Below are 19060 nucleotides of genomic sequence, written 5' to 3'. Positions count from 1 at the left end.
ACTACTTTTAAGCTCCAGAAAGCTCTTTCTCCTAATAGGACTTGCTGCTGTTTAATAATTAACTGAAACTATTCCGGACACAGCTCTGCTAATAAAAACTGAGATAGTCAAAACACTTGTAGAGGTTTTCCTTAATGAGTCTGCCTTATAATTGTGAATCTAGAATTAGAACAATACATTTAACACTGGAGAAGCTTAAACATTTAGATTTATTTAAATGTCTAATTATTTAGCACACTTTTGACACTTGAGTATCTCAACTCTTATAGCTTGAGAGGTGGGCAGGCTTTGTTTGGTGTCTATATACATGTTTTGTTTTCTGGCTTCTTTACATTCCAGTGTCTGCTCGTGAGAAGACCCAGATCACTCGAGCAGTTTCCTTTGTGTACTTGCGGAGTTAATAAACAGACGGTGCAATTACAGTGAGAACCATCATACCAGAAAAGACCTAGAGAAAAAAACAGTAAGCAACTCTGACAAAGAAACCACCCCTCCCTCTTGTGTCAGCTTCCCACATCTAAAACCTCAAGAGCAGAGTGACTGATAAAAGATGAGCTGTCCCAAATATCACAAGGGTGGCAGAAAGCCACCCAGTTCAGAGACAGACTGGTTTTCATCTGTGTTGAGTAACAGACCACTTTGAAAATCAACTAAGACAAAACTAGAGAACTAGAACATACCCTTGGAGGGCTGTAGGGGATCTCTGCTGAGTACTCCTACCCCAGTAGTAGCAGAACAAACCCTAAGAAAATGCAATGAGCCTTAAAAAAAAAGTATCAAAAAAATTCTGAGGGACTTAGTGGAGAGGGAAAAATTCAGAAAAATTCTCTCATTAAAAATAAGTAATAGATGATGTAATATTCCCTCTATCAGCTCTCCACAGATTCCCACCACGGACTTATTTAATTAATTAATTTAGCCATCCAGAATATCCGAAAGGGATCAGGGGAAAAAAAAAAAAAGCAAACAAACCTCCGCAGAGTCTAAAGTGTTATTCACAACTTTAGGCAACATGACAGGTGTCCTGGAAGGACACTATCACTAATACAGGCATTAAATGATAAGATTCTATCCAATTTCCACAGTATTTTAAACAATCTTTACACAAGCAAAACCTACATTTAGTTCAGAATGTAACTGCCTCACAGCTTTTACTTAAAAGAAAATTGCAGACAAGCAGCATTCCATTCATATGTGATCAATATAGCAAGACATCGAATCTCTGGGTTTTTTGAAAACTGCCCTGTACAAAATTGGATTAAATTACTATATGTGCAACAGTGAGAGATAAGAAATAGAGAAGAGCTATTTCCACGGGAGCACCAAAGGATGGTAAGGTATACAGATGGAAATGATAGGTTTCTCTGGCTTGACTGTTATGATTCTGGAGTACAAAGAGAAGAATAAATGTATTGTCATTTATAGAAGCCTTGTGATGGAGTCAGGAGACAGAAAAGTATTAGCATATACAGCAAATAGCTGTCTACAGAAGAGCATTTTCACAGTACTACAAAAGGTATCTCCTGACACTAAACATACCGTAATAATTTGAAACTAATAAAGTTATGATCTTTTGTATAAGATTTCAAGTAATTACTCTACAATAATACACTGCTCTCAGTAGAGATGTCCACAGAGACAAGTAAGGAGGGGTGGCATAAGACTGGGGGGTGGCAGAAGGTGGTGTGTGTTTAGTTTCATTGATCCTTTCATTTGCTTCCAATCTATTGTTCCAATTTAGGGTGCAGAAGAAGAAAGCGTATTTCAAAGCCAAACCTCTCTTTCTGTATCTAGCAAATATTATAATTTGATATTGAGAAATGTAAATTACTCTTTGCTTTCTTAATACTACAATGAAACATGCACAGGGAAGGAAACAGATCTTTGCATTACAAAGATACATAGATATACTTTCAAACCTTAACAGTCCTCTATGATTTTATGTTCAACTGATTGAGAAAAAGCACCTAAGCAGCAGAGCATTAGCTTGGATTTAGTGGGTTTAGGGGCAGGACTATCAATTGAGCAAGAGTTCAATTACAGACTGATTTAATGTGTACCAAGTACACTAATGCAATTCAATAAACATCTCTTCAGAATTAAAAAAAATCCAATTTGCTTTCATTTCAGCCTGTGCCATGGCATTACAAATTTGCTATTATCCACACTGAAATTAGTCAGACTGTTTGGAAGCAGTCACCCATGCAATCCCAGCATGTCACAGTTCTGCAGACTAACCTCAAACGAACCACTTAACCTTACCTGCTTACTAAACAGCAGCGAGGAGCAGAGGAGTATATTTTTCCATAACAATATTACGCCCCTAAAATTTCTCTGGCTAGGTGTCTGCCTGAGTAGCCCAGCAATGAAACAGCTCTCCTAGTGGACACCCAGCAATTCATGATTGTCACTTATTCTTCTATTTTTTTCCTCTTCTTATTTTGTAGAACATGAAAAGTGTCAGGCACCTACTCAACTTTGCATGTTCTGTTATTTGGCTTCTCTGGAAGATTGCCTTCCCCTCTATTTAGCTATGATACAACACAAAATATGCCACTTCAGGCAACTCAATTCCATTTTAATCATGAATTAATTCCTCCGGATTTGAACAAGATGCAAGATCACCAAGTGGGAATTAAAAGCACCTGGCATCTAATAGGAGAATCCTCTTCACAATCTGTAGTCTGAACATCTGCACCACACAACACTGTATTTAAGGCATTGTAGAGGCATCAGTATATTGATCATCAAATGACAGAGAAAGTTGGCAGAAAGTACTACAGTGGATCACAAAAGTGATCTCGTTTCTACAGCAGCCCTCCATTTTCACAAAAAAAAGTGAACGATTCCAATCAATACGATTATACCCAGTGAGCAGACCTATGCTCCTCCTCTTTGACACTGCCCCCCCCCCAAACACAGAATGTCTCGGGAGCAACGCAACCACCTCCATGCCCAAGCCACAGTGGTGCACAGTGAGCATCCCTGTGGGGCAGCTCAGGGTAAGGTTTACTTAAAAAAAAAAAAAACAAAAAAACCAAACCACAACCCACCAAACAAAAGCAGCACAGTAAATAGCACTTTACTGCATGTCTCATGACACATCTTGTATGCGTCAGGCACAGTATCAGCTCTTGAATCACAGTAAATAACAGGGCTAAAACCCTAGCATCCTTCAAGAACCCCTGATGTTTCTGCTGTGTACTTCAGTACGTCAGCAGAATCAATCCCATCATTTACTCCCAGCAGCCTTGAGCAGACTCCTCTGACATGCGATGCTCCATCACGAGATTACTGATGCCTGATAAAATACTGTAAAGGAGGGCAGATGAAGCTGACTGACAAACAACCTCTTTAGCTGACTACATTAAAAGCACCCATAGGTACTACAAAAGCTTATGAAGAGGGCTGTTTGCAGACAAAGTTTCGATTCAAATATTTGTTTTAAGAAAATGACTGAAATTCACGTTGCTTTTACCCATTTTCCTACTTAAACTTTAAAGGAATGAAAGGAGAAGGTCCAATAGAACGTAAGTTTTTATACTGACTGACAAACAACCTCTTTAGCTGACTACATTAAAAGCACCCATAGGTACTACAAAAGCTTATGAAGAGGGCTGTTTGCAGACAAAGTTTCGATTCAAATATTTGTTTTAAGAAAATGACTGAAATTCACGTTGCTTTTACCCTTTTTTCCTACTTAAAAGGAATGAAAGGAGAAGGTCCAACAGAATGTAAATTTTTATACATAAATACTCATCTTGCATAAATGTGCTGCTTTAGTGCAACCTACCTTTCACGATTAACTCTGCATAATTCGAAACTCCAGATCCACCATCCGAACGAATGACACACCGGTACTTGCTGATGCTGCGTTGAGAGGTGTCAGCCACACTGACAGTAGCAGAAAAGCGCCTGTGGTTGACCACTCGCGTGACCATTAACGCTGTGTCCCTTCCGTTCCACTGCTGTGAAGGCAGACAAACATAATATAAATTATGAAGACACACAGATTATGCACCTAAGGCTATTTTCATTAAATATGTCCATTTCCAAAACAGATTTCCCAGTAGTAACAACAACAATTTCTTCCCAAACCCCTGCTTCTCACAGGAAAAGGTTTAAACTGCTTCAGGTCACAAGTGCTTTGACACACGTCTAGTCATAACTGCAGAAAGATTTCACAGAAATAACTCAAAGATAAAGAATAAACCAAATATACATCTCGGTGGATGCCAAAAGTACACCATAGGTTAAAAAATCTCAGATAAAAATGTAATTTTTAGGACAACGGTGATGAGAGAACAATTGAAGTGACTTAAGTCATTTTTACATGATGCCAACCACATTTCTCACCAACTCAAGACTTTCCCCAGTACTAATTTTCATTTTTTTGACCAGGTAAACCGATTCCTCCCCTGGTATTTAAACTGTATTTAAAATTGTTATTTTTAAAGTTTATTAAAATGTCTGAAATCAATAAAAAAGTTTGAGAAAATCTGCTAGTTGTTTGACTGCAAATGCCATACCAACCATGACAAAGGCAACTGTCATAGCCTCAGATGCTACAAATATGGGGTGGTCAGGAACTCAGTCACATCAGCCCAAACTGAGAGTAAAAATCATTGACTGCCTTACGCGTTCTGAAAGTTTATGTTGGCCCCATGTACGTGTACGGTATATACAGCAAGAGAATTCTCTGGACTTGTTTGGGACATCAGAAGTTTAGAAGCAGCAAAGAGCTCAACTATTTTAAAAGTTCTATGTATGCTGGGACTCCATGTATCCGAGCACTCCGAAGGGCAGAAGAAATAATTTTGTCCCTCGCTGGGAAACATGCACTCCACATCTTCAGTTTGACATATGCTCCATTTCCAACCCTAGAACTGAAATGAGTTCTTAAGGTTGTCACGATACCCACCCGAACAGCACAACCCAGTCTCTCAAGACCAGCCACTCGGATAAACATATAGACATGAAGAGAGGGAAGGTTTTGGTCTTTTAGTGAGCGACTAAAAGGAACAATCTGCTATCAGTGCAGCCAAGGGAAACCGGGAAGAAGAAAAACAGTGGGTACAAACTGGTTTTGCCTGTTTTCACAGTCCAGGTAGTAATCCCAGACCTTAGAGTAGGTTTCCTTCTCAACATACTATCAGTGACTCTGGGGCGAGGACATTTTTGGAGTGTGAGAGGAAAGAAGGTTGAATAATTAAGCACAAGTTAAGAACTATTCCACGTGTTCTGTCCTTTGTGCTCTATGACTGAGTGCTTACAGGTGCATGGGCATTTGTTTGAAACCAAAACTTAGCTGTCACTGACCATGTTTTCCATTTTCTGTACCATGATTCTGTGCTTTGTCACCTTAAACTCTCACCTAGAAAGAATTTAAGGCCGCTCTCAAAGGATCTTCATGGAAATATTTTGCCCCACCACCCAGTCTTTATCTATCTATCTTGAGGAAAAAAAAAAAAAAAAGGACACTACTATACCTGGAGCCAAAGTTTGTCATGCTGTGACCACTTTCCCCCAGCAATGCACTGGAATGTCGCGTTCTGTCCCACATTAACCTCCACGTTCTGCAGCCGTAGGAAATGAGGTGCTTTTCCTGACAAAAGATGCAAAGTATCGCAAGGGTAGAGCAAGGCAGTAACCGACTGTTACACCAACACAGATCTAAACACCCAGCAAAGCATTACGGCCTATCCTTGACAAAATGATTTTGCAAAATAAAGCTGTCCTTCAGCATTTAACTATTCACTGTAGAGAGAGGTGGACGATCGATCCAACAGCAGATGGCCTAAGGGATCGTACAAGCTCTGGCATATCTGAGAACACAGATCAAATCACAACCCAAGTTCATGGTCATCAGCACAATGTCTTACTGCTTGCTATAAAGAGTAATTGAGTAGTTTCTTTTCTTCAGAATACTGTGTTTCTAAAAAGGTCAAAAAAGAAAATATCAAATGCTTCTGAGCTTGTCAAGCATGACTGACCCAAACCGAATTTTCACAAGGGTCTTTTTTCCTTTTTATTTTCTTGACTATCAAATACATCCTAGACTTCCAGAATAACAATGTGTCATTGAGAGCAGCCCTGAAGAGAAGGACTTGGGGGTGCTGGTAGATGAGAAGGTCAACACGACCCAGCAAGGTGTGCTGGAAGCAAAAACCAACTGTGTCCTGGGGGCATCACCAGCAGCGTGATGGGCGAGGGAGGGGATTCTCCCCCTCTGCTCTGCTCTCATGAGACCCCCCCCTGCAGTGCTGCACCCAGCTCTGGAGGCCCATCCCTGGAGGGGTTCAAGGCCAGGCTGAATGAGGCTTTGAGCAACCTGGGCTAGTGGGAGGTGTCCCTGCCCATTGGGGTCCCTGCCCACCCCAAAGACCCAGACCCCAGGGCTGCCCAGCTCTGGGAGCACAGGGCTGTCCTGTGATTGCACACACAGCCAACGAGCTTTTAGCACAGCTAAAATTGGTAATTCAGCACATTCCTTCACAGGGGAAAAAAAAAGGCAACACTATGAAGGTATTTTTTTTCTCCGTTACTGTGCCATTAGGGGCATTTCACCACATTATTGCTGATACTTAGATCTGTCTGCTACACTGTCATCTATGAAGGTAAAGCAGAAATGAAGAAATGACACCAATAATTTCAGTAACTCCAGGGTCGTCAGGAGCTTCATGGTCCCTGTGCTTTGAGTTATAACAATTGCAAAATGAACACGAGGGGCAAAGCCTGTACAAGTCGACGGAACACAGGCGTGACATTTACCCTGGTGGCTGTCACTGCTGAAAACCAAAAGCAGCCCTGGGAATCGGACAGGAGAAACCTTTACAAAGACTGCAGAGAACTTGCAGCTTGAATGAGTTCTGTGTGCTGCAGGCTGCAAATTGATTCAAAATGGAAGAGAGTTTAATTGTTTGAAATGTTTCAGCTTTGAGTCACCAAGAAAGACTTTAATTTTGAAGAGGGACCTGCATATACTAGGAGAAATGGATTTAAATCAGTTTAAATATTTGATTAAGCAGGAGTATAACACAGCATCCCGTCTCTTCTTTCTAAACCCCAGAACTTTCTTGCCCAGGCTTTGTCCCACACTTTGTTCAGCAGCCTCTTTCCCAGGAAAGGGATCAGTCATCACTCAACACACTGCGTAACGCACACAGACCATTTGGGAGATTTGTTTGGATGCTGCCAGTTATCAGCAACATCTGGTTAATGCAGACTGTAAGTATTTCTTAATGAAGTAAATGCACCCAAAGGCCTGAGCAACGAGTACGTGGTAAATACAAACAGGATTTAAACAGCAGTTAACCACACTGCGGTTATCAGAAATGTCCTGTTAAACTTGAACAGGACCACGTCTGTCACACTGAATGGCAGCGATTCTTTGAAACTCTGTATTGCAAGAAAACCACTTGATATCACTCTGTCAACAAGATCAATGATTTTTTTGTGAGCAGCTGTCACTGACTTAGTAAAACTGAACTGGGGAGAGGGGCTGTTAAAGCCTATTGAAAAAATAACCTTTAGAAGAAACTGTATACTGCAGAAAGTCCTCAAACCACACTGTGGATGCACAGAGAAACCAAACAACTTCAGACTCAAAGACTGAGGCTCAAGGTTTCTTCAAATAGGAAAAAAAAAATCTAAGCTTATTATTATGGCTGCAACAGAAGAAATGCAGAACTAATATTTCTGAACAGCGTAATGAACTTGCATTAGTTTCTACTGCTGTGCAAGTGTATTGTCTGAACTAGATTTATTTTTAATATCTTTACAGGGGTTTAATGTTTGTTGAGAGACACACACCTCCGGGACATGTCCTTTACTGAGGAAATACTGAAAAAAAAGTGTTTGCTTCTTCTTAAGTTAACCATACAGGATATTCTCAGAAGCTTTTTAGATTGTTTTCTACAGCAATATGATTCAGAAATAATAAAACAATCAGTTTTGTGTTCTCATAACATAAAAGGAAGAGGGACTTCCACAGATGTCCTGGGGCTAGCTAGAGGCTGAGAGCAGCTTTGCCTTTTGCACAACTTGCAAAGTTATGCAATTATGTAAGGCTGATCGTCTTTAGGTGTCTCCAAGGTACACAAGACGACAGTTTAGTGCCGACCAAATGGGGTAAATCACTCCTTTAGACTGTAGAGCCTGGTATACAACGCATTGATACAGTGAGAAAAACAAAAAGTACTTACTGCATGGATGGGCGAGAACTCTGACTTCATCCACAGCTATGTACCCTGGGTGTCCTTTCAAAGAGACAGATTCAAATATCACCTGCAATACAAAATTTTAAAAAAGTTTTCTTAAAAAGAATAGCTACGCTACTCATTTGGCCAGTCACCATATTTTGTTCTTCATCCAATGTCGGAGTCAGTCAAAGCATTTCACCCTTAATAATGAAGGGATACCAAGGTGATTCAGCATGTATGTGCATATTAAAGATTGAAAATCTGTTTGATATGGAAAACAAAATGTCGAAGCAACATTCATTAGGACTAGAGACAACTACGTGATTCTTTCACATGCACACCTATATTCACTTCAAACCCCAGTCTGAGAACACTAGGTGGGTAACAATTTGACATCTTGTTCCTAGTATGCCTCAGAGTTGGAGAATGCTGCACATGCAATAAAATTATCTCGGTGAATCAAAAACCCTGCATGGATTCTTCTGGAGAAAACCCTGATTTCGCGTGCATGCCACTGCAGCATTAGAAAGCAAATTATGAGCAACGGATGACCCTGGATTCTGGTCACTGGACTGAAATAAGATTCTCCTGGATATAATAAAGTTGTTACTGCCTTTCCCTGAACTGAACTGACATGGTCTGAGAAGGAATATTCTTAATAACCACATGCAGTATTTCTCTGCGTTAATGGTACACTAACTAGCGCTTTCTATTTTATTTATGTATGTGGATAATGAAAGCGTTCCACTGACTTGGCTCTGAATAGATATTCAATTACCAATGAACAAAAATCTCATTCTTTCCTGGGGCTTTGTGATTTTACCTGAAAAACTGCCGTGATCTGAAGCACCCTGTTACTAAAAAAAAATACAGGCTATCTGAAAATCAGCTGTGGAGGGGGGAGGAAAAAAAATTAAAAAAAATTCTAATAAACTGACAAATAGATCATTAAAATGAAGTTAACTGCTGCCAGATAAGCTAACTAAAAATTCAGGAGAAAACAGTATTAAATAAGGCGTAGCTTGCCCAACAATTAAAGGACAGTAGGACAGGAGTTGTGCCTGTGCCCTCATTGCAGTCATTCTCTTCCCAAAGGAATGAGGTGCTATCTTTTATCATTTAAAAAAAAATAATGAATGGGTAGAGATGTAATGGGTGCTGTCCTCTGCATTTGAAAGGGATGTCCCCAGTTTCATTCCCTCTTACTAATGTTCACACTGTACTCAATTGTCCATTTTTGCATGAGTATACAGTAATGTTTTCAAGGACAGAGTTAATTAGCACGTTCAGCTGGCACGGTTATTACTATTAGAGCAGTATTCTAGTGCAGCTAGTCGCATAGGAGAAAGTATTTCAGTAATTTGTAATCTCTAAAACTCATTACTAGAGCACAGTTAACTACTTAAAGCCAGTTTTTAACACATTTTCATTCTAAATAAAAGCTGGTATTCCCAGTCTGTCCCTGTTCAGCCTCTCCTTCATCACAAGATCTAGTACAGTAAAAGATTCAACCGTCCAAGTGCTGATCACTGCACGTCCTGGCTATCAAAGTAAACCAATACATCCTTCATATTGGTATCCTGCTGGTATTCATTTTGCTTTGCATTTCACCTTCCAGAACATAGTTTCTACTCGTGTTTCCGTGACTTCCTAAAATCTGCTCCCTCAATTCAAAACACATCCAAATATGAGATCTTCTGAAATAAGTCCATTACAAAAAGACATGATAAAAACAAGCAGAAGATAAAAGTTAACAGGCAACTATATAAACTAAAAAAAGCTCAAGTGCTAACAATGTGTAGAAACACATATCTGCTCCGTTTCCGTGACTTCCTAAAATCTGCTCCCTCAATTCAAAACACATCCAAATATGAGATCTTCTGAAATAAGTCCATTACAAAAAGACATGATAAAAACAAGCAGAAGATAAAAGTTAACAGGCAACTATATAAACTAAAAAAAACCTCAAGTGCTAACAATGTGTAGAAACACAGATCTGCTCCAGAGGAGGGCAGACAAAAGACAGGCTGTCCAAGGAGCAGGAGGAGGAAGCGAGTCTCTGGAAGATAAAATAATCCAAACCACATCAACAAGTGTTTTGTGTTATCAAGGTCCTTGATAGGCTTTTTAGGGAGTGAATAAAATAAAGAGTATAATGCAAGTCCTTAGTATGGAAATTACAATTTAAGAAATGAAATTTATTATAAAAACTAGACTTACTGGGAAGGTCATGTAAGGAACTACTGCCACCCCCTTCAGACTTGAATTCAAGTGTAACATTACAACTACAAGATCTTATTTTAGTTTTGCATTTCCGAGAAGCTATAAGCCACAATGAACTAATTCTCAATTGCTTGCAAGTCAAGAACTTGGAAAGAAAAGCTCTCCAAGGCACTGGCTTTAGCTATTTCTGAGTGGCAGAAATAAGCACCGATACATAGAGAACTATCTTCTGTTAATTACCGACACATACAGAGTCTTTAACGCAGCACAACCTAACTTAAGCTGCCAGCTGAGTCAGCTCCTAAAAACCCCATGCACGCTGGTGCAACATTCACCGCAAAGAGTGGAGGATTCCTCCCAATTCACACAATATTGTTTTGACAAACTATTATCTGTTCTACTTTATACTGGGGTTTTCTTGTTATTTCCCACTCCAAACTTCCACATTGCTGTCTTTTTCAGTGCAGCATCTCAGCCCTATCAAAGCAAGAAGCACAGAAGCAACCGGGTTTTCCTGAAAACAGGGAATTGAGCCCCGACATGAGGAAAAGGCAGGAATCCCTGCTTAGGGGACCCAGTTCTGCAAATTTCACACTGAATATTGCTCATGTCCTTTTAACTTCAGTCAGAAATGTAGTACAGTGGTTGAGACATAGGGATTTAACACTGATTTCCAGTTAAGGAACATCTCAGTAATTAATACACATGACAAAGTGCAAAGCTTTACTCTTAAAAAACATTCCTAAATGCTCCTGAGAACTGCAAATACTGAAGTCATTTCATGTTTCCTTTCCAATAAACAAGCCTACACCTCACTGCTGCTATGTACCAACAACGTCTGTGTTAGCAGCGTCGCCTGGCTCAGCTGCTGTGGTACAACAGTTGTCTTCAGGCGCGGATCAATAACGTTCCTTGCTATCCATCAAAAAAACTCCTCCTGGCAGACTCGAGTGCTGCCCTCGGTGCATTCTGGGACTAAGTTCATCCTCATGGCGAGCAGTAATTCAAGATTACACGTATCACCTTTCTCCCAGAACTATTACGGCTTTCTCTCACTGCACTAAAAACATTTGCAGGCTGGGAACCCAAGTAGGAGTAACTCTAGGGTAGAAATGATCAATGTCCACCGACCCCACGTTTCTATCTCAGCAGGGTGCTTTGCATCCAGATGGCTCATATGACCCTTGTGTGGAACTGCCAGACTGAAAACAAGACCTCTGGCAATCGGCTTGGTTACTAGTTTTCCACTAGTCACATCTCCAGAGTTCAAGTTGAAGCCTCAGACAGGGCAGAAAGCTCCAGCTGTTTTGCCTGACTGAATTTCCGACACAGATTTCATTATTTCAGAAAAATGCCCTTTTTTTTTTTTCCCCCCTGTGTTACCTGGTGCTTTCGAAATACAGAACATGCTTTCAGGTCTCTTGTGTACAAAGAGCTCTCCAGGTCTGTAATTTTGATTTAAAGCTGACAACACTCCAATGGCACATCCTAGATTGCGAGTGTGAAATGAGACACTCCCTGTGCAACGCTACATCCAAGCTTTGACATCCTGCCACCTCTCAACTCCTTTAGCCAGAAGCGTTACTTTAAGCTGCCAAATAACAATAATTTTGTCTAAGTCCTTCATTGTGTTTTCCTCTTCACTTTTGCAAACTTAAGGCTGTCTTTAAAAAAAAAAAACAAAATCAAAACAAAAAACAAACGTTGATTAAATGTAGAAGATTGTAGACTCATCAATGGAAGACTGTTTATAAAATCAGGGACTGATAACAGATCAGTCTATTAGATCCTTCATAATAGAGGGACAGATCTCAAATTTTAAAAGCCACACTTAGGGAATAAGAACACAAATATAAACAAGCAGAAGCATCACACCCATTCATCAAAAAAAATTAAAAAATTAAATCCTTGCATTTTCTAAGAAGGAACTACTCCTAGAGACTTACTGCTGGCTTCCAAGCTGCTCATTTTTGCACTGCAGTGAAAAATTCTTGTTTGATTTAAAGGATTTTTTGCTCAGGAAAGGCAAACTTGACCTCCAAAAGGGCTCGCAAAAGAAGTAAGTAAGGCTCAGGAAGTCTACTATTGGTATATCTAAGAGTAGGCGCTCTCAGTGTGAGATCTGACTGTCTTTTCCAGGTTTTTCAAGCACTGATTATCTGGGTGAAAGATCATTTCTGTTATCTCTGTAGAGCACCTACTATGAAGCAAATTCCAGTTCATGACCAGGTTCGTGTTAATATGAATGGAGCATAAGCACTTCAACATGACCTCAGAACTAGTGACAAGTTGTGCACAGCCCTTAAAACACCACTTTCCACGCATTTGCATCTATCCCTTTTCTCTTACCCTGCATAGCATGTTTTATGTATTCTGCTGATATCCAACTCTTTTTCAGAGGCAGAACATTAAAGCATTCCACTTCAGCTCAGATTTTACAGACCTCCTACCCAGTTATTAAAAGAAAAAAAAAAAAAGATTTTCTACTTGCTGTTTCTTCTCCACAGACTATTTGCTGCCTTTTCATAGTTTTTTTCTATCATAATTCCTACCTCACTCATGTCTTTTAAGTGTCATGTGTACATCAGCTTTTCCTACAAAGTTCAGGGTGAAATTCCCTCCCAGGCTTTTTTTTTTTTTTTGGTCTTAAGTATAAAATAAGACAAAACCATGCTTCCAACACTTACCAAGAGGTATGTGAGTCCATTGTGTGCAATCTTATCTAATTAAACCTAAATTAATGACTGCAAAGTTGCTACATGAAGTTTGAAGTGGACAACTAACAAGTAGCTATAAAATTTATATAACCAAAAAAGAACTTAACCATTACATTCCTCAACTTTGTGCTTGTTTAAAAAAAAATCTCCCAAGAGAACAAGTCAAATTACATTACAAGCAGTGCTGAAACAAAGAGGAATGGTGTTACCTGTTGATAACACGGTACAAGATTTTATTAGCAGCTTATGTACTTACACCACTCATACGGACACAGGAAAAGTCCAGATGCAATGCTGAGTGAACAAGTGTTCCTTCTTATGGAACCAATCAAGGGCCAAAAATAGTTCAAGCAAATTTATGTAGAGATGCAGTTACACACCTAGACACTCAGCTGTATTTACATTTACCTGGTGCTATGGAAAATGCCAATACTATGCTGTTTGTGCGCTAAGTTCATGATAAACAAGGGGGTCTTAACTTGACAATAATTTGAATCCCAGGAGTCTATCCATCACTCTGTGACTTGGCCAGAATAAATAGGGTGAAGTGGGAAGAAATATGTTAAGATACCTATATAATCCTTTTGCTATAAAACTGCTATATGTAAATTCATTCTGATAGAAAGAAGTTGGGGGAGATTTGATTTTCAGAATACCTATTGCTAACAATAGCTTAGCTCATACCTAACCAAACATTCAAAGGAAAAAGAGAGAAAAATATGACAAACTCCTACCTGATAAAAATGTGGCCAGAACGTACTGATGGCAAGTTCTGCTTTCACCCATCCTTCTGTAACAACCCCCGAGACATTCCATATGGGATTGCCTTGTGGTCCTCCGTTCACCTTCACGTAGACATTCAGAGATCCGGGGCTGGAACGGTCCCTGCTGGATAAGTAATAGTGGAAGTCGATGCAGTGTGTGTCGTTTTCCTTCAGCGTGGGCAGCAGCAAGTGAGCTTTCTGCCCTGACGCCCGCCCAGAGCTGTTCACCATCATGAAGGAGCCTACAGGGGAAAGCAAAAAGAGAAGAAAGTGTGGGTTTGTTTGGCTTTTTCAGTAAAAAGCTCCATTAGAAAAGTCTGTGATTCCCTCAGAAGCCAGAAAACTAAATATTCATATGAAGAACTCAAGTTATGTTATGCCAGTTGTTAGGTAACAGGAAGAAAGGATATTAAAACTGTAGAGGACACACAGGGCCAACTAGAACCACTTTAATTAGATAACTTAAAAATCAGAATGAAAATACTATTTTGCTTTTATTATTTTGTAACCTTGTGATAAAACAGTCACTCTAAACGAGAGCACATTCACACTTCCAGCAGCGACGTGGCTCTCACCACGCACAGCCCTCCAAAGGCGCATTCAACACAAAAACTACACCAATGGGCCAAATTCTCAGCTAACGTTTGCCTACGTGGCCCCTACCTACTTCATGCCTGTGAACCCTGCATCTTGGTACTATAAACTTTTGAAGGTTGAAATGTGTTAAGAAAAAAAAAAAAAACAAACAATTTTCAGAGCCCAGATGAATGAGGCTTGTTAGCATAACACCAACATCTCAACTAGAAACAACACAACAAGGACAATTATATTTCTAGGAGGGAAGGACAGGATGAATTCAGGGAGGGAAAAATATACTAAGGCAATTTATGAGTTTATTAACCTGGAAGCTTGCATGATATTAAGGATGGCACTTGATGTTGAACTCACATTTTGATTCATCAAGCAGTTATTTTACAGCACATTGTGTCTCAACTCATCTCTCCACAGATGCATCAAGGTGACAAATGCTAGCAATAAGGGAAAACATTACAACAGTTATTTGACTCAATTCTGTTTAAAGGATCTCCTTTATGGGTGTGCAGACACACTCAGAAAAAAGCTGAAGAAAATACTAAGAGGGGGGAAGGTGGGGGGCAGAATCAGTGTGCCAGCAGCCAGGCATGATAATTTTTAATCAAATGCAGTCCTCTTGACACTCTCAGCTCTGCCGCCGCTGCCAAGGCATGCTACAAATGTATTTCTCTGCTGGCCCCTTGCAGCTCACAGAAAATTGAGTTTGAAAACCCTTGCCTCACTTCTAACCTATCGACTTTCCCTATTTTGTGCTATAGCAGTGTGACACTCAGATGAGCCAGATAAACATTTTTATCAATTCTGTGCAGTGAAGAGCCATATATTCTAAATTTATATCAACAGATACCAGCAACTTTCTCCCATGAAAATGTGCTTTTTTTCCTGTGTTTATATGATATATGTGCATTTTGTAAAGGATTGAAAAGCACGGACGCAGAAGGAAGTCTATTTCATTAAAAAAAAAAAAAAATCACACACTCTAGAGACCTTGGAAAAATCAAGCACAATACAAGCACAGCTGGGGAAGAGCCTCTACTAGGAAATATGAAAATTTATAGGCAAGATGCTCTCTGGCAAGTCTATCTTTCATTTTGATATGCTGAAAATCAACATGGCCCCAAAGCAAGAAATTCCAGATTCACAGCAAGGACTTTGAGAAACATAAGAGCCAAACCCAAACTTTTCAATTTCTCTCTAACAATCAAAGATCATAAGATGAGATCCTGACAAATGTTCACTGTTGATCTAGTTCTGCTCCCAGTCAACCACTAAATTATCTTCTTCAGTGAGTACTGTATACATACTATTCTTAAACATCCACCCGAATGACCTAAGATTTTGAGAAACTGAGATTTGGTTCTGCTTCTATGCCCTAAGATACTTGATTATGAGAAAGCACAACTGCCAACAAGCTAAGAGGCAGCACAGCCTGATAGTCGAGGCAGCAGGCTGGAAACCCAACAGCCGGCTTTCCAAGGCTAATTATGACACTGGCTTCCATGATCTCCGTCAGGACACGCAGTCTGCTTTATCTTCCCTTACAAAGAAAGCAAGAATCGTCATAAGAAACACTCTTCTACTGAGCACCTAGGAGGAAAGCCACTGTACAATCGCTGTGTGATGGTGGTATAGTCCAGAGGAGTGTAGTAGCTGCTGGGAAGGCACTGCCGGCAGCATTTCAATGCCACTGTGAGAAACAGTACAAGAAACAATGACAACAAATTCTATATTTGCCAGATCTCACAGTTGAGGATGACAGTAGAGTCAATTAAAACACTCAGTACAGAAGCGCAGAGCTCCTGCGCATCTAAAAGGGTTTTGACAAAGCGTCTGTAACACCGGGGAGGAACCCAGGAAAAGTGGTTTTTGCACCATCGTTGACTGGATCATAGGGTACATCATTGCACTTCTAGGAATCTTTGTCAACTTTTATGTTGTTACACTGTGTTCTGCTTATTATTTGGGTAATACCTGGATTCCTACCCTTAAGAACTCCTCTGAAGCTGTACGGTGTCTATCACAATACAGTCCTGAACTGCACTGGGGTAGGTAAGAGTTTCAAGAATAGAAAAAGTTAGGGAGTATTTCACTTTTACAGATTCATGTACAAAAATAACAAGTTTTCCTTTGGGAGAAAAAACATCAGCTTTTAGAAAAAGTTCAAAGCAATAATTACAATTTTATTTTTTTTTGCCACCCACAAAAAAATGAATCACAAGCTATTCATGGTACGACAATGGCCCTTTGTGCAACTGCTGACAATTCTAGAGAGAGTATGGAGCCTGAAGCTAGTGACTGACAACACAAGTAAAATATCCATCCACCAAAAAGCACCTAACAAAATGATGTCTTAGTTACAAAAAGAATAGCCTTATAAACAATCGTCATATGCAAATTATTCATAGCTTCTTATTTATAGCTTATGAATTTTTTAAATACAGTATGCCCAGGGATACAGGAGAAAATACTACAAAAATGTGTCTCCAGGAATGCGCTGATAAGAGATATTATTTTACATGACAGTGGAAAAGATGAAAACATTCCCCTCCTAGTGCCATCTCTGTCAGAGGAAAGTACTCACCCCTTGTTTAAACCAGTTTATCACCTACTGACTATACCACATTCCTTATTTCCACAGACTTAGTGGGGCACCTTCCAGCACAAACCCTTCCCCTGGGCAGTCAAAGCACAGGGAGCAAAACCTCAAGCCTGGCCATTGTAGAGGGTGCAAACTTACAGTTCCGTCAAGACTGACATCAGATACAAGAATACACCAATATACAAAATTGTTGTGAATAAATTATACCCTGGATTCTGTAAGCTGACCTCCAAATATACCCATCCGTACACATTTTCATTTTTCTTTTCACTGTGTGAACTTGAACAGGTGTCCTGTCCCCTGTCCTCTCAGACTTTCAAAAGGTTGCTCTGCATCTTTCCAAGATCAATAGCTGAGACCCACTGTCGTCTTATAAATGCCCCTGCCCAATAAAGCTTGTCTGGAGAGGATATGTCTGGAGAGGTACGTGAAAGATCATGAGAATTGCTCCCAACAAAAAGCACAAAAATTTGAAACAGCTTTTTAAGGACAAGTGTGTTTTTCCTTACTCTCCTTAATAAAAATTGACATATTGTGATTCAGAGTCTGACAATCTTCTTTAGACTGAACACACAATCGAAGCTGATGGGACTTATTCTCAATTTATAGGCCTGTAGACGCAAATAAAAGAGATACAATCTGGTCAGGCACCAACAAACCACTTATCACATTTTCCATTCATATAAAGAACTAGGGAATGAATTAACATGTCACAAATGGAAATTATTGATCAATGAATGACTAAAAGCCACTTCAATATCTCCAGGCAAGAATCTGAATAAAACAAAAGGTATCTTGGAGAAAAACTCTTATTTAGACCACTGCATATCCAACTTTGAAAAATGATAATAGTAGGAAAAAAAATAAATCATTTAGCCTCATTGTTTTGTTTACCTCCATCCAGAGAAGTGGCATGAGGTCAACACTGAACTGGAAAAAAAAAGTTCGGGGGAAAAAAATCACTCATGCTGCTAAAAAGTTCTTTTTTATATTTATTGGCCACAGAAGTATATGCTCATTAAAGCAGATTGAATATCAAGTCAACTAAATTTAGTGCTCTTGGATCAACAGGTTAGATTAATTAATATCTTGCTGGTTTTACCAGCTTCCTGAATAATCAAAAATAAATGTGTTATGTTCAGATCAGTCAGAAGCAAGGAGGATGGGAAGACGGTAAATAAATTCATTTTTAAAAATCCATTCAAACGACAGGAACATAAAGCGGCACTCTCTCATGGTTATTAAACATACCACTGAAAACTGGGGAATTAAACCATGAAGTGCTCTCTAGCTGGCCATAAATTTCAATTTTTCCCCTGCTTGGTGCATAATGATGCCTTGATAAGCGTCCTATTATTGATGCATCTGCAACATATATCCTCTTTCTGGAGCTGAAATGCTACTCGGGAGCAGATGGTGGCTATTGTGTTTACACATCAGCACTTTATGATTGCATTTTCTCACGTCTGCAGTAAAACCAAAGCCGTAATTGGGTTTTTAATGGCTTTGCACATTGTTCATTAAGATTACATGAGTGTGTTCTGACAAATGACAGCTGAAGAAACCGAGATCACTGGGAACCCCTCGTGATCCCCAGACAGACCTCAGCTGATGCTGTTTCACTGCTGGCTTTGAAGAACGCTGCTGTTTAAAAGTGAAATTACAGCAACCATTAAAGACTGAACGTAACTTGAAAAGAAAGCTGTCAAAATGCTCAACTGCAAAACAAGATTTCTAAAACCTTGAAAACCAGAATCAGGTACAGAATGTTCTTTTAAACAGCAAACTCCTTCCCAAAATAAAGGAACAGGTTTTCCAGCAGTGCTGTTAGGTGTACGAGCACGTTTTAGAGGCACGGTTTTGCTTATTTCCAAAGAACAGCTCTATCTCCAAGTAAGTCTGACATCTGATCTTGATAAGACAGAGCAACGCAACACGGAATAACCCTGGTTGGAAGGGGCC

The 19060-nt window shown here is 39.7% G+C and overlaps 1 protein-coding gene across 1 annotated transcript; it reads right to left on the bottom strand.

Annotated features, from left to right (window-relative positions):
* Nucleotides 1-3793: 3793 nt before the first annotated feature.
* Nucleotides 3794-14147, bottom strand: LOC104470596 (receptor-type tyrosine-protein phosphatase T-like; the record flags this gene model as incomplete). Its single annotated transcript, XM_010085571.1, has 4 exons — nt 3794-3968; nt 5490-5605; nt 8205-8286; nt 13876-14147. Coding segments are annotated over 4 exons (645 nt in total), but the record flags the coding sequence as incomplete, so codon positions are not given.
* Nucleotides 14148-19060: the final 4913 nt, after the last annotated feature.

This window comes from Pterocles gutturalis, unplaced genomic scaffold (assembly GCF_000699245.1).
Source record: "Pterocles gutturalis isolate BGI_N339 unplaced genomic scaffold, ASM69924v1 scaffold12335, whole genome shotgun sequence".
In the NCBI taxonomy this organism is placed as follows: Eukaryota; Metazoa; Chordata; class Aves; order Pterocliformes; family Pteroclidae; genus Pterocles; species Pterocles gutturalis.
This window is presented reverse-complemented; position numbering and strand designations above follow the sequence as displayed.